At 52.2% G+C, this 24,121-nt stretch overlaps 1 protein-coding gene across 1 annotated transcript in view; it reads left to right on the top strand.

Moving 5' to 3' along the window:
* Positions 1–24,121, top strand: part of LOC136943922 (intermembrane lipid transfer protein VPS13B-like) — a 167,511-nt gene that overhangs the window by 24,240 nt on the left and 119,150 nt on the right. The window contains 14 exon segments of the mRNA XM_067237409.1: positions 2,747–2,914; positions 3,629–3,810; positions 4,032–4,207; positions 7,489–7,507; positions 8,673–8,924; positions 11,531–11,626; positions 12,611–12,733; positions 13,061–13,198; positions 14,478–14,565; positions 17,224–17,421; positions 17,796–17,965; positions 18,182–18,382; positions 19,796–19,920; positions 20,009–20,090. Coding sequence (XP_067093510.1) covers positions 2,747–2,914; positions 3,629–3,810; positions 4,032–4,207; positions 7,489–7,507; positions 8,673–8,924; positions 11,531–11,626; positions 12,611–12,733; positions 13,061–13,198; positions 14,478–14,565; positions 17,224–17,421; positions 17,796–17,965; positions 18,182–18,382; positions 19,796–19,920; positions 20,009–20,090 — 2,018 coding nt within the window.

The raw sequence follows: 24,121 nt of genomic DNA, 5'->3' as shown, positions 1-24,121 counted from the left end.
GTACCAGGGAGGGCTCTGGCCTATTTCTATGAAGGCCAGGCCAGGTAGAAGCCAGAAAAACAAAAACAAAAAAACTTTTGCTGTAGACAAGGTTTGAGTTTAGGTTAGTCAGATTATGGATTAGCAGAGTAGTGGGGAGAGCAGTTGCAGTTGTAGAGGACGGAAATATTCTGCTCAGCTCTGCGACTTTTGTCACTAGCACTTCACTAGCACACAAACTTGAACGAATCAGGCGGAACCAAGGGTTGAACCGTAGCTCATGTTTGGTCTTGTGGAAGGCTCGGTCACTGTGCCACCCTGCCCCCAGACGACACACACAGTGGATTCTTATAATTCTAGGAATTCTACAGTTGGCTTGAAAGAGCCAGTTGTGCCACAGTAGCCATGCATTACTGTTTTAACAAGGCATATGCTGCTAAAAACATCTGTTATTACACATTGGGAAAAGCCGTGCGTGCAAACCCAAACATACAGTATATTTATTGTCTGATGGACTTGTCAATCTTTTTCTCGCCAGCTAATAATTGGCCCAGGGCTAATGTCTGCTAATACTTTCCATCTCCAGGAGAGGGTTGAACATGGACAGGATAGCGTTTCTTTCCTGTATTGCACCAAGGAGTCCACTTGGCCTGGTCTGAGCTCACATAAAGCAGTTGGTTTTTCCAGTCATTTTATGGTTGAACAGTTTTAAGTGGGCTCCTTCCCTGTGGGCCCAGACACAGGTGCTGGCTGTGTCAACTGTTTACAGAAGTTCAGAGCGCAGTGATGGCTCGCTGGGGGTGGGTGGGGGCGGGGGCGGGTGTGGACCGGGCCGGGTTGGACTGAGCCCAGCAAGAAGGAGAGGGTGAGGTAGAGGGGTAGAGGGGAAGAGGAGGGAGAGGGAGGGAGATGGATAAGGAGAGCGGAGACTGACATAGAGATGGAGAGAGAGGGGCAGTGGGACAAGGAGAGGGAGAGCCAGAGAAGGGATAGAGAGAGGGGATAGAGAGAGGGGATAAGGAGAGGCAGAGAGGGATAAGGAAAGAGTTGAGTGAGTGAGAGGGGGAGTGAGGGAGGGCCTCCACATGGGTAAATTAGATCCAGAAAGGGTAATAGCAGGGGGGCAAAGCACTGGTTTAACTGGCCGGTCTGCAGGTGTGAGCCTTCTGACTGACCCCAGCACCACACACACATACAGCCAGGTACTGAAGACACACACGCACACACACCAAGCACACAAGCTTGCAGACAAGCACTGCATTTGCACAAATATGCTCACATTCTCCTCTTTCTCCCACACGCAAGAATGCAGAAGGGCGCTGTTATAACACCTCCAGTACCCTGGTTTCATTCATCCAGAACCCATTTCAGAATTCACAGGACGTACAGTACTCCCCAGAAAAGAAGTCCCCATCCTTCAGACATGTTTCTCCTCGACTCTCCTCTGCTCTGGGCTTTCATCTCAGCAGAGACCCTCTCACCGCACGGCCAGCCTGCTTCTCTGCGATCGCCAGAACAGCAAACTGATTCATACAAGTAATATTTTCATCAACGTTACCGTTGCAGGGGGCTAACCGGTGTTAGCCCCCTGCTAATTGTCCTGCGTGTCACGGCCCGGTGCTAGACATGTAGATACCGGAAGATAAACATTTATGTTGGAAAATCGGGGAAAAGCATTAAAGGTTTATATGTTTAACTCTGAGAGGCTGTGTTTCACAGCACATGGGAGGAATGAATGATGCCATGGGCTCACAGCTACAGAGGATTTACTGCTGTATATTTTCATATTTTATGGTCCAAACTCCCCTGTCTGTAATATTTTAGGTTCTTTCGTACTTTGTTGAGTAATGACCTTACCATGTATGTTTTTGCAGGGGAGCTTCTGTTTCTGCGCGTCGTTGGGCCATTAGTGGGGACTGGTAACATGGCAGGAGAACTCCCCCAGCTCTGCTGAAACCTTATCTGCTCTCTCTGACTCTCTCCTTCCTTGCTCGCTCTCTCTCTCCTCTCTCTCTCTCTCTCTCTCTCTCCTTCCCTGCTCTCTTTTCTTTGTATCGTTTTCTCTTTCACCGATATCTCTCTCTCTCTTTAACAGCCATCTCTCTCTTTTGCCGCTCTCTTAACTGCTTTCTTTCACTTCTCTCCCGCCCCCCCCACACACACACTTTTACATCTCTCTCCCCTTTATTGGTCTGTCTCTCTCTGCTCTCTCTTTTCCACGGCATCTAGAACCCCTGACTGCGTAAATATGTTTGGGGGGCAAAGAAGTGATGGAGAGCGTGTCGTGTATGCGTGTTTGCGGGGTGTGTGTGTGTAACGCGTCTTAAGGGAGCACACACACCGTCTCCCCAGGTGTCGGGGGGGATGCGAGAGGCGAGCCGAGCTCTGGTTAAACAGGACTCCTGAGCCAGAGGTCCATAAATACGCCCCAGATTTGTGGCGGTGCTGGGGCGGGATCCCGGCCCAGCCGTCCGGGCCGGTGTGAGGAGCCAGACATGTTTTCTCTGGGATTTGTGGCTCGTTTGGCCGCTCCACCGTCCAGGCGATACTCCGTGGCGAAGAATAACATGTCAGCTCGGCTCCTTGATTTACGCGTGCGCCAGGACGCCGAGGTCAGGGGGGGAGCTTGAGCCCGGGCTCTCTGGGAACGTGGCTCTGAAATACTCTCTGTCACCGTCCAGCCTATTAACACTGACTTACTGTCCTCCTCTCCCCCCCGTGTGTGTGTGTGTGTGCGCGTGCTGTGTGTGCGTGTGTGTGTCTCCAGGTTACGTGCAGAGCCTGATCATGCGCGTGGTGAACAACGTGAACATCGTGGTCAACAACCTGATCCTGAAGTACGTGGAGGACGACATCGTCCTGTCCGTCAACATCACCTCGGCCGAGTGCTACACCGTGGACGAGTTCTGGGAGCGCGCCTTCATGGACATCGCTGGTGAGACCGGCACGCACCTCCGAGGGGGGGGGGGAGGGGTTCAGTGTTTGTTTACATCCCTTCAGTGAGTGAAGTCGTCGTTTTAGTATCGCCCACGTGCGTCTGATGAGTGGAGGGTGAGGCTGGAGGGCTCCACAGGGGTGGGGTTAGACGGCAGTCCACGGGTCAAACGCTACAAGCAAACCGCTGTCAGGCACTTGGGGTGCACTTGATTTATCAAGCCCCCGCAAACGGAAACCTTCTGAGGGTAAAACGAATCCACCTCAAGTCCTCCGGGTGCAGATATAAGAACATGTGTTGACAGGCTTCAGTCAGCAGTCATTGAGAGGAGTCGTTGTAGGCGAGGAGCTCCTAGCGGTCGCCGCTGTGCCCCCGGGGGAGAGTGGAGCTGGTGTGTTAGTTTAGCAGGGCTGGGGCACGAGCACTTGAGACCGTCTGGCCGACGGAGGGATCTGTGAAGCGTCATCTCCACCAGCTTCCTCCTGCCTGAAGGACCCTCACTGATAATGGAGATTTACTGCCCGCGCCTGGTCTCCGCTCTCCCTCACACTCTGGGGCTGTGTGGTGTGTGTGTGTGTGAACAGGTCTCAATAAAGCAAGTATTGTCTAAATAAATTGTACATATGTCTAGGGTGCTTATTTATCGCTTGCGCCCTTGTGTGTGTGTGTGTGTGTGTGTGTGTGTGAACTAACCCCTCTGTGCCCCCTCCCCAGCTCCTGAGCTGGTCCTGAGGAAGGTGATCAACTTCTCCGACTGCACGGTGTGTCTGGACAAGAGGAACGCCAGTGGGAAGATCGAGTTCTACCAGGACCCGCTGCTCTACAAGTGCTCCTTCAGGACGCGCCTCCACTTCACCTACGACAACATCAACTCCAAGATCCCCGCTGTCATCAAGGTGAAGAGACCCCACGTCACACCAGAGAAACAACATCCGCTTCCTCCTAACTGCTGACACCAAATTGAGAAGCATATATATATATATGCACACACACATACACACACAAGCAGATTCTTTACTCTTACTCATAGTTTTCTTGTGTGTGTATTTTCGCTGTGTGTGTTTTCTGTGTGTGTGTGTGTGTGTGTGTGTGTTTTCTGGGTGTGTGACCTGCTCAGATCCAGACCATGGTGGAGAGCCTGAAGCTGTCCCTCACAGACCAGCAGCTGCCCATGTTCCTGCGCATCATGGAGCTGGTGCTGGCGCTGTACTACGGAGAGATCGGCGCCCACAAGGAGGGCGAGGAGGAGGCGTCCGGCCACGCCCGGGAGCCTGCCGTCAGCATGCCAGGTGAGTGGGCGGGGTCAGGGCATGGCCTTGTGGGGTTCTTTTTCCTTCAGAGATACTCTCTCTATTCCCTCTCCCTCTTGTCTCTCTTTCCTTACATCCTCTCTGCTCTCAACTAATTTTTCTCTCTCTCTCTGTCTCTTTCTATCTCTCTCTCTCTTTTTTCTTTCTTTCTTTCTTTCTTTCTTTCTTTCTATCTCTTTCTCTCTTTCTATCTCTCTCTGTCTGTCTATCTCTCTCTGTCTCTTTCCATCTCTCTCTGTCTATCTCTCTCTCTGTCTCTTTCTATCTCTCTCTCTCTCTTTCTCTCTCTCTCTGTGTCTCGCTCTGTGTCTCGCTCTGTGTCTCTCTCTCTAGTCCGAGTTTTCCTCTCCTCATTTCTCTTCTGTGGTAGTCCACAGCATGTTGTTCTTTAACGGAACATTGAACATGCCTTTGACCATGATGCGTGCTCCTCTCGTGTGTTCCACAAACAAGCGCCATGCCTTTGCTTAACTCAACGCAGACCCACCGCTAGAGCAGGGTTCTCGCTGCTAGGCCTCCCCCATCTGCAAGGCAGCCTGGGAAACGAGATGCATCGGAGAAACCAAACACAGCCCCAGAATTATTTATATGTGTATATATATATATATATATATATATATATATACATATTTTTATTTATTTTTGGGGGGGGGGCATTTCATTTTTGGGCTTTATCATTTTTACAATGACAGTAAAGGGAGACAGGGAAGGCAAGGGAGAGAGGGGGGATGAAATGTAGCAAAAGGGTCTTGGCCAGATTGGAACCCTGGCTGATGTGGTCAGGCCTCAGCCCAATGCCGTACGCACCCTTATCCAGTGAGGACTCTAATGAGAATGTGCCCCCATCAAATATCCATGCATGCATGTTCAAACTCCCAGCTCCTCTCCTCTCAGTCAATGGGATTTAGGACTCAAGGGAGCGCTGGGCTCAATCAGGCCCAGCGACAGGCCCCGATTTACGGCTGAGGAAAGTGGGCAGCGGAGGGCCCGTAGGCCAGGCATCCCGCCCAGAGCAGAGCAGAGTGTGGAACTTTAGTGGTAGTTGGCACAGCTTCCACTCTGTGTCCAATGCCAGATGTCCGCGTACGGTGTCATGCTACTGCTATGTGGAACCTCTGAGGGTGAATTAGTATCCCATCGCAAAAATATACAGGAGGGCTCTGGCCAGGACAGGAGATCCTGTTATCCTGTAGGTTCTAGAAAGAGGGTGTGTGTGTGTGTGTGTGTGTGTGTGTGTGTGTGTGTGTGTGTGTGTGTGTGTGTGTGTGTGTGTGTGTGTGTGTGTGTGTGTGTGTGTGTGTGTGTGTGTGTGTGTGTGTGTGTGTGTGTGTGTGTGTGTGTGTGTGTGTGTGTGTGTGTGTGTGTGTGTGTGTGTGTGTGTGTGTGTGTGTGTGTGTGTGTGTGTGTGTGTGTGTGTGTGTGTGTGTGTGTGTGTGTGTGTGTGTGTGTGTGTGTGTGTGTGTGTGTGTGTGTGTGTGTGTGTGTGTGTGTGTGTGTGTGTGTGTGTGTGTGTGTGTGTGTGGGGGGGGGGGGGGGTCCTTCTGAGGCCTGCTTTAGTAACTGACACTACTGGAACACTATTAGGATCCATGTTTATGTGTTTGTGTGTGAGATGTAGTGAGAGAGCCCAGAGTAATGGCTTCAGTCTGGATCCTCTCGCTCCACATTAATAAGCCGTGACTTTTAATTACATGCGGGTTCTTCTAAGACCTTTTTTCAAAGGGAATATTAATTTTTCCCATCCTAAGGTGTTTTCCTGATACAGCTAATGAGCTGGAAAAAGTGCATTACGGTGTTTGTGTGAATGTGAATCAGCGTGTTTGTTTAAATCCTTCTTCCAGGTCTGAACCAACGCCTTGTTAATCCATAATAGCAGGACCGCATTAGATACACAATGTGTCACCAACCCAAGCTTTCAATCAGGCGGAATCAGAGCTCTCTCTCTCTGTCTTTCCCTCTGTCTCTCTCTCTCTTCTTTTCTCTCTCTCTCTCTCTCCCTCCCGGTATGAAATTCATTGAAGTCTCGCAAAACACTGTAAAAATGTCGGCGGTCGGAAATCTGGATGACTAACGTGCTAGCAGGGAGCAGCCGGTCACGGCACCAAGAGACCAAAGTTTGAGGAGGTATGAGAGGAATTAAGAGCACAGGCTGGAGCTGCTGAAGTGTGGCGGACGAGTGTGTGTGTGTGTGTGTGTGTGTGTGTGTGTGTGTGAGAGACAGTGTTTACTTTGAAAGAGAGTCCACTCCCGCTGCCCTCTAAGGCCTATCATATGGAAGGAACCGACGCACCTTGAGGCCAGGGGCTATCAGCCTATCGCGCGGCTGCGTTCTAAATCCCATGTGGTTCCTCTCATGGGCGGCCCAGCCCAGTTGAACCATGTCTGTCTGATGCTGAGGAGGGGAGCCTGGGACGGAGTTCACATTGGACCCGCATCATGGTGTCACAGTGATCATGACCCTATAAGCTAAGCTGGACCTCACTACGGTCTTAAGTTTCACACACACACACACACACACACACACACATATCTCACACATCACACACATTATCTCCATCCCTACACGAGTGTATTGAAGCAGTATCTGAAAAAGGTATAATAAGGAGGTATTTGAAGTGAGTTGAGATGCGTTTCACAGGATCATGTGTGATGTGCTGAGCACACAGACGAGCTGCCACATGATCACATGAAAGGATGGTGCGTGTGTGTGTGTGCGTGCGTGCGTGCGTGTGTGTGTGTGTGTGTGTGTGAGATAGCGCCGTAAGCTCAGGGGTCAAGTAACAGGTCCACTTCGGAGTATAAACATGGAGGGACATCTACTGGCCTGAGAGGGCACTGCCTCCGCACACACACACACACACACACCCATACAGTCATCACTCTACCTGATCCTAACGGGGACGTCCAGCCCTTTCTTGCTGAGCCGTCACTCACGCTGTCAGCTGGACCTGCGTCATCCAATCACAGGCCCAGAGAAAGGCTTTGATTGTGTTGACGGTGGGGGGGGGGGGAAACAGGGAGATTTTTCACACCTGGTGGTCACGGCGGCGGTGGAGTCTCTTAGCTCCGTCTCTGGGAATGTCTCAGGGATTATCACTTCAAAGCCGGCCGAGCTGAGCAGTTTTGATCACTTGATTTTTAATTACTCTTTATTTTGATTTGCCTGACAGATTCAAACGTAGGAGTCGTCGGCAAGGGCTGGGAGGGGAAAGGGTTTAGTGTGCAGACTTGACACCTCAAAGACTTTCGCAGTGTGAAAAAAAGAGAAGAGGAGGGCAGAGAGGTGGAGGATAGAGAGGGAGAGAGGGGGGGGGAGCGGGCGAGACACAGAAAAGGAGAGAGAAACACGAAAAGCCACAACACTGCACATTTCCAACTGCCAATACTCAAAGTGAAAGATTTAATTAAAACATGTCATAATTTTCGCCGCCTAAGCCTGTGGGATTCCTCGGCTGTGACTTCACGGACGGTATTGTTTTCTCTGGGAGCGGCGGGGGCCGCGCGGAGAGGAATGGGATTACACATTCCTGTGTACTGACATCAGCTTCCTCTCTCCCGCCGCGCCGGGGCAACAGACACGATGGGACGGGTTCAGAGGTCAGACCTGCACCGCTTAGACTCACCCCCCCTAGACTTTCTCCCCGGGTATAGGCTTGTATCTACTCCGACCCACCCCCTCACCTCCAGACTATGGTATGGCCCAGCTCTGGTGCCGTCGTCATGGTTCTGCGGTCTGGTCGTACTGTGGTCCTGTGGTTCTTTCATCCATGGTCTTGGTCCTGGTTCTGGTCTTTGCCAGTCCAGCTGGACCAGGGAGCTGCTGGCTCTCCTGTCAGGATGCTGGCAGTGACACTGAGATCCTCGGCCTACATCAGAAAACCACTTCCTGACTCACACACTCGCACACATCCACAAGAAATAGAAAACACAGTTTGGTTGCGTTGGCAGCTACTGTGGGAGTGTTGTGGCCTGCAGGGTTGTTGTGTGCGGAGTTGACAGCTGAATCAACCTGCTAGTGTAGAACATCTCGCAGCATACAGGCCAAATTAATTAAGTCATAGTTCCTGACTGACATGTTTTGTAATCCAAGTTCTGTGATTGGCTGTCATCGGCACTGCCTCGAGGGTTCGCTGATAGATATTGGATCAAACGAATGAATGTCGACAGGAGCTTGGAGAAGTATATTTTTCGGTGATACTGTATCTGAAATGTGGCTACTTCTTTTTTTGTGTTTTTACGTGTCGGGTTTTATCCTGCGGTGGACGTTAAAGCTGATGTGTGCAAAGAAATTCGAATAAAAGAACACAACCACCACAGTGACCAGTGTTCATCAGTTTGTCATCTGTAGTTCTACTTGGTATGGACATGTTTCAATAGGCTCCACACACACACTTTCATAACCGTACGAGTGTGTGGTTCTGTCCGCAGGTGTGGAGGGTGACGTGGAGAGTCAGGGCCTTCAGGGCCAGTACCCCGGCCCAGACGGCTACATGCATCCTGGGGAGGAGGACGACCAGGGCTGGGTGTCCTGGGCCTGGTCCTTCGTCCCTGCCATCGTTGGGGCGGAGGAGGAGGGCGAGGAGGGGTTCTACCCCCCCACGGAGGAGGGGGGAGGACACAGCAGCCCCCAGCAGCAAACGCCTAAAGACCCGGTGGTTTCCATTGGGTTCTATTGCACCAAGGCCTGCCTCACCTTCAAGGTACTGGTTCTGGATAGGCCGCATGCAGGATGGGTTAATAACCATCATTATTACAAGATCGGATCTTTATTTGAGTTAAATGTATAAATTAAGTTTGGTGCTGGAGGTGGGGGGTCAGATTATCTCGGTGTTCTATGTAATGTAAAATATTTTGTAACCAAACTCCTTGAATTCGTTAAGATAATGTAATTTGGGCATTAAAACAGAATATAGTTATGTAAGCCACGGACCCTCCACCTTCTCCTCACAGTGGTTTTGTGTTTGTACAATATTCTGCCTCTGAGACGGGAGAGACGCCCATGGTTGTGGGGAGTAAAGGGTCCTAATCCTGGCCTGATCTCCCGGAGAGCTTCCCTCCTGCTGTGTCTGTGTGCAGTGTGGGGGGAAGGGGGGGGGGGGGGGGAGTAGCCTAGCTTCTAACAGGTGTATGTGCGGCATGGGCAGGCTAGCCTAGCCACTAACAGGTCTGTGCGGTATGGGCGGGCTAGCCTAGCCGCTAATGGGTCTGTGTGCGGTATGGGCGGGCTAGCCTAGCCGCTAACTGGCCTGTGTTAAGTATGGGCGGGCTAGCCTAGCCGCTAACTGGCGTCTCGGGGCGGTATAATGTTTTAGACATTATACATGGTATGATGACTGCTCTGAAAAGGATCCCTACTATAATCCTACCGGCTCACCGAGAATAGTCGGAATTCATCTGTGTTTCCCCTCAAGTTGAGCTCCTCAGATCAAATTTCTGCATTAGCATCTGTGTGTGTGTGTGTCTGTGTGCGTGCGTGCACAAGAGAAATCTAAGGCCAAATGGAGTCCAGCGTTTTTCTAATAATGTTTAAATTGTGCCTGTAGTGTTTGAGTTCTTTTAATCAATTAATTGCTTCTTCTCAGGAGTAATTGCTGGCAGCTGAGGGCATGGCGTTTTAAACTCTCCTCTCAGAGAGGAAGTCTTTAGTTGGAAGGAGATTCTCTTTGAACAGCATGAACCTGCCTCTGAAGCTCACTTGAAACCGTACATGTATTTTAGGATCTGATACGTGACTTCTTTTGATGATAGAATTTGTTTCATTCCTCCAAAACTGGCAATGAATCGAATAACTTATTTGCACACATATGGTGAAGTTAAAGACCAGATATTTTCCCCCTGCTGTTTGATCGCTATCGGCTCTAGTAATAACTCAAAATTATTCAAATCAAACATCGATTGAGTGTTCATATTTTCTGTGATACTCCTCATCAAAAACAAATGTTTTTCCATTAGGTTCTCCATTGCTCCTCATTTCTGGGAACTGGAAATGAAAGACAGCATGTTGAATAGAACTCTGAGTCATTTCCATTTATGAAAACTTCAATAGGCCTCATAAAGAATAATTTCGTTTGTGTTGGACGACGGCGCCTCACAATGCGTCAAAACAATGAGGGAGGTAGCTAGCGTAGCAGCGCAGGGGTAGCTAACACCAGAGTGTCCTGGCTTCTAGAGCCTCACTGTTGTTTTAGGCCCGCGTACAGTCGGCCTTGCGCCGTTAGCAAGCTAGCGAATCACACCACGACAGAGCTGACCATGCCAGCGGCGGCCATTTTGTCTCTGGATATGCCATTAACAGCTCTGGGTCTGACGGGCTGGTCTTCAAAAGGCCCGCAATGACGCAGCACTGAAACGGATCGCTCCGTCAAAGCCTTGGTCCTCCCGAGGGTTGCTGGGAGGTCTGGCCATGCACGCCTCACGTGATTAACCCGACCGAGCGAGGGATGGAAAGGACGAGGGAGGGATGGAGAAAGGGAGAAGGAGAGAGAAAGCAGGAGGCCGCTCCATCAGCTGGATAATAAGCCACAGCTGCTCCTTCTGCTGCACCTGCTTCCTGTGGAAGAGTACAGGAATGCTGCTCTGGAGGACTGCTGGTCTGGTGGACTGGATGGGTGCTGCACTGGGAGGACTGGAGGACTGCTACACTGGAGGACTGGATGACTGCTAATCTGAAGGACTGGATGACTGATAATCTGAAGGACTGGATGACTGATAATCTGAAGGACTGGATGACTGATAATCTGAAGGACTGGATGACTGCTGCACTGGAGGACTGCTGCTCAGCTTTCTTTTGGTCCTGTATGGTCTAGGGCCTAGCCTTTACAACAACACCCCCCCCCCCCCCTCCTCCTCACCGCTCTCTCACCTACCTCACCCTCCTCCCTCTCTGGCTGGAGAGCCATGATGTATGCCTCTCGATGACACTATCAATAGTGGCTAATTGCTAACCTGCGTGTGTTTTAGACGGGGGTGTATTTGCCATTTGCCATTTGAGGACCTCTCCACTCCACACATGAGAGGGGGCTGTCAGAGCCTTGATGTATGCCCTCAGACTTTGGACCCATCAGAGCCCTAGGAGACAAAGCCATCGCTCCCAGGCTGACCTTTCCTCTTCAGATCTACACCCACCTCTCTTTGGTCCAGTTTTTTTTCCTATTGTTTCATGTGACTTCACACGTTTTGTATTTCAACAAGAAAAATGTCTCTGGTGTTCCTTGTCCTTACGTCAACAGGATCTCACTCTCCTTTTTCCTTTGTCTCTTCCTCCGTCTTCCCGTCCATCTCTTCCCTCCCTCTCTTTTTCCTCCAGCTGACTGAGACCCAGGCCGAGAGCAGCTACTACAGTCCCCAGAAGATCAAGTCCAGAGAGGTGCTCTGTCTGGAACACGAGGGGATCACCATTGAGGTAGGACACCAACATGCCACCACCGACCCTGCCTCCGTCCCTTCCCCTGCCTCTGTCCCTGCCTGTGTCCCTTCCCCAGCCTCTACCCTTCGACTCTGTTTCAGTCTGTCCCCCAGCCTCTGTCTGTGCCCAGCCTCCGTTTCTGCCCCAGCCTCCGTTGAGGATGTCTAAAACAGACCTAATAACATCCCTCATTGCTCCGACAGTTCAACTATCTGTCTCTATTTACGACCCCAGTATTATTACTGTGTTATTCTCTGCTGGACGTTGGAAGGGTCTTAATTCCCTCCCCAGGTACCTCCATAAAGCCTCTCCAGCCCGCTAATCTACCAGGGGGGAGACCCAGGCCTTTGTCCCGCCTCTCGTTCCCCCTCTCTCCCCTCGGTATACAAATATTTTTATACCTCTATTTATACCTCTATTCTCCGGTATACCGATTACCTGGTCCGAGCGACAACTTTTTTTTTTTCCTTCTTCACCAAAGCGCTCTAGCAGATGTGATAACTTTGAGACATTTCCAATTCCAATTTCTGTAATTTATGCCTCTGCTGCTGGAAGGTGGAGGCTGCCGCTGAACACGGACCAAGAAGAGGCTGGAGGTGGGGGGTAGGCTAGGGGGGAGGCAGGAGGCTGGGGGAAGGCAGTAAAAGGGGGAGAGCAGAGCTCGTAATTATGGTGTGGTGAAACATAATGTTTTATTAGATTGCCCTCGGTTTAGTTGTCTACCGAGGCGAAGCCACTGTAAGTCAGAGTAACCACACCTAGTGGTAAAAGGCTACGGTACGTTATACTATGCTATTATATCCTGATATTCACTGCACTGAGAGACTGTAGACTTGCTAAGGAATCCAGAATGGGAATCCTGCTTTGCTTTCCCAGCAGCCCTGTACCCTCTCCTTCACCCCTCTGACCTCGCCTTCCTCCCCTCAACTCTTCCCTCGGTCTGCTTCTCTTATCCCCCCCCCCCCACACACACACACCCAGGTGCTGATGACGGGGGAGTCCTTCTTCGACTGTCAGATCGGCGTGGTGGGCTGCCGGGCGCTTTGCCTGAAAGGCATCATGGGAGTTCGGGACTTTGAGGAGAACATGAACAGAGACGAGGAGGTAAGACCAGTCAGGTTCTCCGCTTCAGTACGTGTGTGTGTGTGTAGCTCAGGTTCCCTACCACATGCTCTCCAGAGAACCCCAGCTCTGACCGCCGTCTCTGAGCCGGGCGGAGATGTGGTGGGAACGTTGTGTGGACCTGTGGTTCAGCTACTGTTGTAGTCGTGGTCGGCCATGTTTGCTGTTCCACCCACACACCTGTTAAACTGTCATGCTGATGGATTGTTTGACCTCTAATGTACCATTCAGCAAGATGTGTGTGTGTGTGTGTGTATGCTTTTACGTGTTTGGGTGTGTAACCCAGTGCGGTCCTCTCTCTCTCTGAAGGATGCAGTCTTCTTCAGCTGTGGGGAGACCCTGACCAGTAAGGGCATGACCTACCTCACCAACTCCCTGTTCGACTACCGCAGCCCGGAGAACAACAGCGTCCGAGCAGAGTTCATCCTGGACACCAACAACCACAAGGTCAGCAGTTCGCGGCCCTCATTCTGACCCGGCTGCTGCCACTCAGGTCCAGCCCCTGTCTCTGATAGTTTAATGATAAGCCGTGTTCTCCTGGAGAGTTCAGTTTTGCCAGATTCGTAAATGGTTAAGATTCGTATATTTAAGATTTGTGTAAGTTCATCGAATGCACCTTCCTGCCGCTGAACTTGCATGGAGAAAAAAAGCTCATTCTGATTCAGTATGTGCTTAGTTTGCTGATTAGTTATTGATGGTCACAGTTGGAGAACACTTGCTAAAGGATGACGCCTGTATCTCGCCTTGATGTCGCAGGTCAACCTATTAATCACCAATCTTAACCAACCAATGACCACGGTTAACCACGGTTAACCAATCAGTCACGAAGGTTAATCACAGAGGTAACCCCCATGAGTGAGGAGGATTAGGGCGTTTCCTCTCCTCTCATTGGTCCACCTCTAACCACCTGTTCACACAGCAAGGCCAGGCCAGCACTCCACTGTCTGGGCTGGTCAAACACACAGAACTTGGCACCCCCTTCCCCCACACACATACACACACACACACGCGCGCCCACACACATACACACACACCTTCTTCTTCTCCCGCTGTCTGCGTCAGCCCCGACACAGGTCTCGACAAGACAGCAGACGTTGTGTTGGCACAGATCAAGCCCACACCCAGTGCCTGTCTCTGGGCTAGCTGTGTAACTAATGGACAAACTGACCCTGCAGTGAGCACCTCTTTACCACCAAGCACTAGGTTATCATGATCGGTAACCGCGGAGGAGCGTGCCCATGGGACTGGTGGACGACCTGTCAGGTGACCTTCAGTAAGCCTTCCCACTCGCCCACGGCCCCAGCCCTCCAGAGGGGAGCTGTGTTATCTAGCCATGCCGAAGCCGGTATCACCAAACGGGCTTGATGGCTCCTTTACTACCTATTACCGCCTCAGTGTTTGCTCTGCTCTGGAACACCGATGACCCCGCCATGGAGCAATATATCTCCCTCCCTCCCTCCCGTCCATCGATTTATCAATAGAGTTTGGTTGCCTATTCATCGGTAGTCAGGACTTAGGAGCAGGTCGTTGCTTTGATCCTCAAGCAGGCCACTCCCGTCAGAGTGCTCTATTAGATATTACTGATTAACCTGCGGGGACGGTTAATGCCACAACGCTGATATGCAGCAGAGGGTTGTGGTAGAGCCAGGGTGGAGGGCCTAGCCTGCACCCTGCCCCCACACCTCTCTCCCCATACGTTGACCCTGGCTGCTCTCCTGTCTGACAGGAGACCTACACAGAGATCGCGGGCATGCAGAGGTTCGGGGCGTTCTACATGGATTACCTCTACACAATGGAGAACGACAGAGGCAAAGGTACTGTTTACTCAGCACCCCCCTCTCCTCTCTCTCTTTTCACTGCCCCCATCTTTCTCTGCCTCCTCTCTCACTGTCTCTCTCTCTCTGTCTTCCTTTCTCCCTCGTTCTCTCTCTCTCTATTTTCTAACTCCATCATTCCCCCCCCCTCCTTCCCCCCCTCACTTTCTGTCTCTTGAAGTCCATGTCTCTCTTTTCTCTCTCTTGTCAAACAAGCCCCCTGGTGACTAAGGATCCTGTCTCGTAGGCGGGCCAAAACCAAATAACCACCTGGTCCTTGACCTCCCTGTCCTCTGGTTCACCCCACGCCTACCTGGAGGCCAGCTGTCACCGCTGTTTAGTTTAGTCCTCCCCGACGCATAGCCCCGGGTCCTCTCCCCGCGCGGCTTGTTGATACGCTGCAAACCCCCCCCCCCCCCTTTCAACCCCTCTGCCCCCCCCCCCCCCCCCCGCCTCGCTCCTTGTCTCTCTTACCTGTAGCTCTTGAGAAAGTGAACTACCCCCCCCCCCCCACCCTTTTCCTCCTCTGCTAATTAGGTGTCACTCTTCTGCCTGCCAGAAAAGAAAAGACTGGAGGTCTTCCTCGCGTCCTCCATCGCGGCGGTGGCCAAGGAATGTTTACCTAGCCTCCGAGATCTGAGGCTCCCATTAACCAATCAAGAACGCTCCCCTACTTCTGGTGAAATGTTATATTTGGCCTGGGCGACGAGCCTGGAAAGGTCAGATAGTTGCGTGGAGTTTGTGAGAGAGCTGCTCCAGATTGCCGCTGTCTGACGAGCAAGTGGAGAGCCAAGGTTTTCGACTGACTTGGTTCGCATGAGCTGAACATGAGAAACAGGCCTGAAATCCCCCTTTTTTTCAATGACGAAAAAGAGAACGGGATCCAATCTCAGTTTTTGAGAATGTAACCATTTCAGTTGCGGTGAATGAAGCTGGTCTCATTGACTCCTATGTAACCTGGTTGACAGAGTGAAGATACACCAGCAGAGTTAGTGGCCACATGTCAAAGAGGGTCGTGTCAATATATGCCAAGGTGGTATTAGCTTCCTGGTTGAATAGGTTGTTGCCACCCATTAGCTTATCATTAGCCAGCCCTGGAGATGTGTGGTGACTGTGTGAAACAAAGCTTATGAGCTCTCGGCTGATTAGGGCCCATTGTTGTCCTTCCAGCCTGGCTAACGTTGAGTAATGTGGGGCTGTTGGTCAGGACAGACTCTCAAGAAGGTCATCCCTCTAACTACGGGGCAAACAGTCCGCTTCGGAAAGACAGAGACGTCATATACCTGAGTGGCTATTAAAATAACTGAGGTTACTCGGACTGACTTTTCCTCTCTCTCTCCATCTCTCTCTCTCCATCTCTCTCTCTCCATCTCTCTCTCTCCATCTCTCTCTCTCTGTCTTCCCCTCCCCCCCCCCCTCTGCGTCTCTCGTTCTGACTGCTCTATTGTTTCCTCCTGCTGTCAGCCACAGATAATCATCTAAATTAAAAAAAAACATTGATACTGTCAGCTTCAGCTGTCAACCCCATTTTCTGACGGGTGGATAAGTGTCAGTGGTGCGCTTCTCCAGTTACACCCTCCAATCGGAATGCTTCCCCTGTCAGCCGTCACCTCCCTGGACGGGGGACTGTCCTGTGTCGACCAAACAAATTGGTGGCCGTAGCCCACAGGACCAGCGTAAACTCTGGGTAAACGTAACTCGAAGCCCGGGCCGAAGTCGCTCTCTCGCCGTGTGACTTCATCGCGTCAGAGAGGACGCCGCGGACGCCGCAAGAAATGGAGATGCTTCTAATTCTCTAAATCCCAGCTCCTTCCAGGCCTCCTTCCACCCAGGGCCTTGTTTTAACTGCAGCCAGATGGTTGATATTAGCCACTAAGCCGGCGCTGCCATGAGTGGCTACAGGAAGTGACATCGTCCGGTGAAACTTTTAATCTCCAAAAATCAAACAGGAATTTGCCCCCCCGCCCCTCCCCTTTTTTACCCTTTCACTTGCTTTCTTCATTGACCAAAAAGTGGAATTTGGGGTCTGGCCCTGTGAACCCAGAGAGAGAGGGGGAGAGAGAGACAGACTTCCTCAGTGTGGTGGAATGTATGTAATGGCTATAAGGCAAGGCCCCCCCCCCCCCCCTCCACCACCACTTTTCACCCCTCCTCCATTTTTAATTTCTTCAGTTTTATTGCCGGGGAGCTGTGGCTTTTAAAGCAGACCGAGTCCCAGCGGCGGGGAACTGCCGGACAGCTGTGAGGCCCGGCAAACATTTGGAATACTCATCATCATCACCAGCGTGGAGCCAGCGAGGCTCTGGACGCTCCCTGCTTCTGCTCTGTCCGTCTGTCAGACAATCTGTCTGTCTGTCTGTCTGTCTGTCAGACAGTCTGTCTGTCTGTCAGACGATCTGTGTCTGTCTGTCTGTCTGTCAGACAATCTGTCTGTCTGTCTGTCTGTCTGTCTGTCAGACTGTCTGTCTGTCAGACTGTCTGTCTGTCTGTCAGACGATCTGTGTCTGTCTGTCTGTCAGACGATCTGTGTCTGTCTGTCTGTCTGTCCCTCTTGGTGGTTGTCACACGCTCCGTACGTGGGAGCCTCTATGAATAGCTTCTTATGACTGTGCACCTTTCTGTTGTGTGTGTGTGTGTGTGTGGGGGTTGTCCCCCCAGTGTGTATAGGTCCTCAGGACTTCTCGGCGGTGGCCAGGGAGGAGGTGGTGACCCCCCCAGTCCAGGAGACGTCGGTGAAGAGGCTGGCGGTGGGCCCGCTGGACGTCCGGCTCCACAGCAGCGCCGTGCACCGCATCCTCAAGATGGTCACCTGCGGGATGGACCACGAGTACGAGCCCTACAGCCGCCCACAGCCAGGTTAGAGACCTCCTCTCCCGTCCTCTCCTCCTCTCACACATGTTTCCAAGTGACCTGTAGGGTCCAGTGTGGAATGAAGTCAGACATGTTGGTTATCGGTTATCTGTGTTTCTCTTGGTGATGTCATACTTTCGCCGTGAGAGCAAAGCGTGTGTGTGTGTGTAATGAATGAAGAAATAGGCCTGGCGTTTTTTGCGAAATCATAACATCCGTTGTTTTCAATTATTTCTGCATCTGCGTTACATCGACCAATTAGATCCTTCCGTCAGCCCAGTGTGCTCTTCCTGCTCCTCTGTCAGCCTGCTGTTTGGTTGGAGGTGTGGTGTGTGTGTGTGTGTGCGTTGCTTGTTATTAAAGTCTCGTTATTCCCCCAGATGTGGTGGAGGAGAGCCGCGGGCCGCCCAGCCAGGAGGAGGTTGCCAGGTTGGAGGAGTTCATCCCCTCCAGGGTGACATGTCTCACACTGCTGAAGGTCACAGTCACCTTCTCCATGGCGGAGTTCAACCTGCTGCACACACTCATGCCCGTCATCCTGGGGCACAAGGTACCAGAGAGCACCCCCGAACCCTGACATTTTGACCCCTGACCGACCCCTAAAAACCTAAAACCTTCCGTTTATTTTCCGTGTCTAAGTTCAGCTCGTCCACTTCATATCAAATTCAGATGTAGAGCTTTGATAGTAAAATGATAATGTTATTTCTTTCTCTCCCTCTCTCTCTCTCCCTGTCTGTCTCCCCTCCCCCCCCTGTCTGTCTCCCAGTCTCCCCAAGGCCCGGTGCCGGTGGGCGTGCCGGCGTTCCAGCCGGTGAGACCGTTACCGGCCCTGCGCTTCCAGTTGGACCGGGTCAACGTGGAGCACTCGGCCCCCATGTACGGCCCAGAGCTGGTCAGCACCGTCAGCAGCATGGGCCAGCCTTCAGACAACCTGCTGCACCACTGCTACGCACACTGCTACCTCAAGGTGAGTGTGTGTCTGTGTGTGAGTTGGTGAGTGAGTGCATGTATGCATCATTGAGTGCGTGTGTGTGTGTGAGTATGTATGTGTGTTTGGATAGCCCTGACTGGCCTAGCTGCCTGGTGGAGAGCCTGGCTGTTCCAGACCCTCAAACAGCCCTGGCCTCCCCACATCCATCCTGCAGATAAGGCCTACTTAGGGAGTCGTTAGCTAGACGGATGGTCCTGCTAATGCATATACGGTAGGATGACCTGGAGAAGGTGTGCAGGTGATAAACAAGAGCTTTTAGTATTTACAAGCAGCACTTCCTCATCTTTAAGCCTGCGCGCCTGTAATGGATGTCATGGAAACATGCGGCTGCGTTCTAAACATTCTAAACATTCCGGGTCTTGTTTTTCGGGGGGTTTAGCGAGGTCCTGACAGGTCAGGTGTGTCGTTTGGCACGGGCAGATTGAGTCAGAGAGAGAAACGTTGTATTTGTTCAGTGTTTATTGTTTCATTTCTGTCCAAGAGATGTTTGTTTAACCTGAAATGAATTCAATTGACTAAGAGAGCCTGACTGAGAAACCGAGAGGGAGACAAAGGGAGATACAAAAGAGAGACAGGCAGTTGCCGCCTCCCAGCGCTGAAGTGTACACCTCGGTGACGGTGTAGCACGCATCGTTACCTTTAAGGAACTGCATCTGATATCGGGCCAATAGCAACATCCTCCAGACTGCTTCAGCTCAGCCCAGGAATCTGGTACCCACCTGTTCCTGTCTCACTGGAGAAGTCCACCTCGGCGCTCAACTCTCAACTTTGTTGAAGCTCCTGACCTTCATACCTTCCTTCCACAGAAGCGTGGAGAGTGACTTGACATATAAAGTGTGCAGGCCACGGCGTCGCCTCACAGTAAGCCGCCCGCTGTGATTCGCCGCTGCCGCTGCCGTCCTTTGGAAAGCCGCGCGTTCCCCGGCCAGACCGCTGCTGGCTCTGGTAAAGGTCGTCAGTGACAGTAATCCTCCTGCCAGCCTAGCACAGCAGCCGAGGCCTGTCTCGTCCTGCCCTGGCCCTGGGTGTTGTCTCAGGGCTGGGATGTTTACCAGGCGCGCTGACAGAGCTTTATCACCCCCGGGGTCACCTGGGGTTCAGCCTCCAGCCAGTAGGTGGCTGGCCCCCTTCCATCCAGGCCCCCGGCCCCCGGCCAGTCACTGTTTGCGGGCTGAACAGATAGAGGACAGACTCCTGTGGCTGTTCAGGTCCATGTCAGCACCATCTAGCCAGAGCTATCAGTGTGACCTAATCAAGTGTAAACAGTAGGTTTAGGCTCCAGATAACAATGAGAGAGAGAGAGAGAGGGAGAGAGAATGAGCGAGTGAGTGAGAACGCTTTTGGTGAAAATGTGCCAACTCTTCTTCTTTCCTCTCCTCTCCTCTCCAGGTTTTTGGTTTGCAGGCTGGCCTGACCTGTCAGGAGAGTGATGGCAGCTTCTTGACTCTAATTCCCATAATCCCCTCCTTCAGCACTGCGCTCTATGGCAAGCTCCTCCAGATGCCTGCTCACTGGTGAGTCCCAGTGTTCCGTCGGGGAAGGCACGCGGCCTGTTGTGTGTTTGTGTGTTGCCGTGTGCGTTTGTGTGTCTTGGCCCCCTAGGCTTGCACTCGCTGTTCCATTGACTCCTGAGCTCCATAACAAGATGACGGCCGTCCATGAGTTGCCATGGGAGCGCGGGAGTGTGAGTGTGTTACCACAGCAGGAAACCCTCAGAGCCAGCCAGACCAGTGTGTGTGTGTGTGTGTGTGTGCGTGTGCTGAGGAGACAGAAACAGTGTTTCTGTAATGATGGATGAGTTGCTGTCCTGCTGTATGGCGAGCGGTCACTGCTGTCACTTCTCACAAGGAAAAACAGGCCAAACCAAGCATCTGATATCTGTCCCCCCCACACACACACACACACACACACACACACACACACACACACACACACACACACACACACACACACACAAACACACACACCGACCAAGAATGAGTCACTGGGAATCTCCCTCAGTACAAAACGGAACAGAATGGTTATCCTGATGTGGTTGCAGTGTGTGTGTGTGTGTGTGTGTGTGTGGGTGTGCATGTGCTGACGTGTGTTTGTTGTCCTGGTAGAGATGTAAACAAACTCAGGAGCAATACTGGGAGATGAGAGAGTTGCTTTTCTCACTACCCAGCCTTCTATCCTTCAACCCACATCTGGGTGACCGAGACACACACACACACACACACACACACACAATATCTCTCTCTCACACACTCACACCTTGCAGTGAGTGTGCCTGTAAAACCAGCAGTTGTGAAAAACGCTAGTTTGGGAATCGATTTCACTCCATTAGTTTGGATTTAAACATGTCAAGCTGCATATGGTTCTACCTTCCTCTCCTGTAGCGTGTGTGTGTGTGTGTGTGTACACGCAGGCAGGATACAGCAGATGAATAACCACAGTTCTGAGGGTTCTACTCCCTCAGCTCCTCTCCCAATAACAGACTGGCAGCCTGTTTGATCTGCAGGCTGCTTTTTTCTCTCTCTCACACACACACACACACACACACACACACTGCTCAGAACTCTCTGAGTACCGTATTCAGATGTCAGACTGATGTTATTTTTCTTGCTGACACCAGTGCCCCCTGTGGCTTGGCTTCTCAGTCTCTGTGTCCACCTGCTTTCCCTTTGAGGAACACTCTCTCACACACACACACACACACACACTCTCACACACACCCAGATGCTGTTGGTGTGTCCCATTCTGATCATACCTGAAGCGTGCGTTAGGCAACAGCGCAGGTGTGTGTGGTTGGGAGGTGTGGTCGTGAGAAGACGTGTGTGTGTGTCGCGAGTGTGTCAGTGTGGTGTGTGTGTGTCAGGGCTGCCTGTGTTGTCTGGGCCCATTACTTCTGCTCCTTCTGCTCCACATCATCCTCTGCTTTAATTATAGCCTGGTTTCCGACACCTTGACAGGCTGGAAGTGTGTGTGTCTGTCCTGGACAGTGGTGTGTTTGTCTGTGCTCCCCCCCTCCCCCAGATGGTTATCTGAGTGTTGTCATACGAGGCTGCGAGGCGAGCCGTCGTCATTTCTGTCTCGGCTGTCTCATACTTGACCTCTGTCTGCACTGGATGACTTTCTGTCTGTCTGACAGCGTCAGGTACGTAAGACATGCGCTGTTGGGGAAAACGTAAATCCCTAGCACCCCCCCCCCCCCCCCCCCCCCCGGTTGCTGTGTCAGTAGCTATGCAGATTCCTTTTTTTTTTACACTGGAGAGGAGGGCCTTATCTGCATGATGGACAGGGGAAGAGTGGGGATGGTGAAAAAGCATCTTATCACCCCCCCCCCCCCTCCTCTCCCCAGCCTCTCTGAAGCCTTTCAAGCCCCCCCTCGTCCCTCCTTCCCTCTCCCTCCTTCCCTCCCCCCTTCCCTGTAAGGACACCGGTCATTGTGTAGTGGCTAATGTATAACTGAAAGTGAGCGTTAGCCATCGTTAACCAGTAAGCCAGCTCCCACTCACTCAGAGTGGCGGCTCATTCAAGTCCTTAGACAAACACCTAGCTGACATAAAATACATAGCGATTAAGCAAATGTTCTGAATGTCCATTTCAGGATAGTTAGGAATGCTTATCACGCTGGAAAACAAACCCCACCCCTCGGATAGGTCACTCTCTCACATGCGGCCGTGTCGGGAGCCGGCGGACGAACGTTCCGGAAACCAGCGCCTGCTTGGTGACAGGGACCGGGGCTCTCTGCCTCCCTGACCGACGGTTAACCACCCGGACTCCAGAACAACCCAGATCCCGTCAAATGAACTTTCGCTCCCAGTGAGTTAGAGAGCAGCGGCGCGGCGTCAGGTTCTGTTTAGCGCTAATGAGAGCCAGCGCCCGGTGCCCCAGACTTCACAGAGCTCCTGCCGGGACTCCCAGTGGGCCAGGCTGTTAAACCTGTTACCCCTGATAAAATGGGTGCCTGTAAAAGACAGAAAGAAAAAGGAGAAGGGAAAAAAAGTTGAGGGGAGTCGGGGGGGGGGGGGGCAAGTGTGTGGTGGGGCGTTGAGGTTTGAGGGGGCTGTGGCGAGGGAGAAAGTGCCACCTGCGTCGCTGGTGACGGGTGTGGTGGTGGGGGTGGCACTTGACAGGCCGGTGCGACCACCAGGCCCACCAACCAGCCGGCCGGCCGGGCCACAGGGGCGGTGCGTCGCGTCGCAGGCCATTACTCAGCCCCCACGCTGGCTTTTATGTGGCGTTTTTAGCAGCCCCGGGTCCTCGGCCCGCTCTGCAGGCTGCAGGCGTGGGCCTCTGCAGGCTGCAGGCGTGGGCCCTCTGCAGGTGCAGTGTGCTTGGAAGTGCTGCTAAGACAGACTAAACATTTCAATGGGCCAGAACCAGGGGCTAGGGAAGGGTGGGGGGGGGGGAGGGGGCTAATGTCAACTTTCCCTTTTGGGCTTTTTGATGATTTGGAATTGTGTGATTATATGTTTATCTTCATCTTTTACAACTCCTCTGGAACAGCGTGTTCATTATAACATGGCCTGAACGTTGTAGCAACCTCAGGGATTTATATGAGAAGTTCAGATGGGAAATGGCCGGTAGTCTAGACTCCAGATTAGCTAAACTGTGATTTATAGAGCTAGCTGAGGTATGTCAGATGTTTCTGGCATGGGTGTGTGTGTACGTGTGTGTGTGTGTGTGTGTGTATAAACGGTTGAAATAACGCATTACTACTCTGTTAGTTAGCTACAGCAGCACCTGTTTTGTGTCAGACAGCGTAGCCAACCAGAGGCCGCGAGACCGAGCTCTCCTCCAATGGGGAGTCAAAAGAGGTCAAGGGAGGAGGGGCATAGTGGTTAGGATTGTATGCGTGTCCTGGGGCGTGTGTGTGTGTGTTTTTGACAGAACACACTGAGCAAGTTTCTGTCTGTTGGATCATAAGCGAAGTCCAATGCAGTTTAATGCTTTCGAGTTTACACACCCACAAGACACACCCACTCACCCCTCTCAGTGTGGCTCCTTGTCTCCATGGCAACGGGATCCCATGAAGCCCCCTTCCTCAAGCCTGTGGCCCCCCCCGAGGCTCCCCGCGGACAGCCGTCACATCACACCGGGTGGCAGGCCGGGGCGACAGGTCCATCCGTCCAGCCGGCCTGACAAGGCAGCAAAACCAGTCAGTCAGGGCCGGGTGCACGTTCTGAGAGCGAGGGGGGGGGGGGGAGGGGGGAGAAGGAATCTCATTGTTGGGGGGGGGGGGTGGGGGGTGGGGAGACTGTGGTCCAACAAGCAGGCCTGTGTGTTAACAGGTGTGTATTAAAAGTGCAGAATGGCACATGATGTCATATTGTTCCATGCGGAGCAGAAGACGGTAGTGTTGGGGCTGCCAGCCCAGTGTACAACATCATATTTCGTGTGGCACAGTCTATAAAGTCTTTTGGCCGCGTCTGTGGTGAGGTGTACGCGCGCTCGCGTCTGTTTTATAGGTGCTGTAGATCAATGAGCGTATTGAGGAGGCCCGGCGAACAGGAAATGACATCGTCGAGTGAGGAGCCGGGCTCGCGTTGATTGACGTCTCCATCGTTCCCCCTGCTGCTGGGAGGAAGCTTCCACACACACTAACTCACTCACGCACGCACGCACACAATCTCAAACACTCTCCTCCACAAACCCAGGCCGAGTGTCTGAATGGACGACTGGTTTTGCCCGTGCAGAATAGAAGCTTCCAGAACGAGAAGCAGCCAG

This window comes from Osmerus mordax, chromosome 6 (assembly GCF_038355195.1).
Source record: "Osmerus mordax isolate fOsmMor3 chromosome 6, fOsmMor3.pri, whole genome shotgun sequence".
Lineage (NCBI taxonomy): Eukaryota > Metazoa > Chordata > Actinopteri > Osmeriformes > Osmeridae > Osmerus > Osmerus mordax.
Note: the sequence above shows the minus strand (reverse complement) of the source record. Positions and strands in the feature narration are given on the sequence as shown.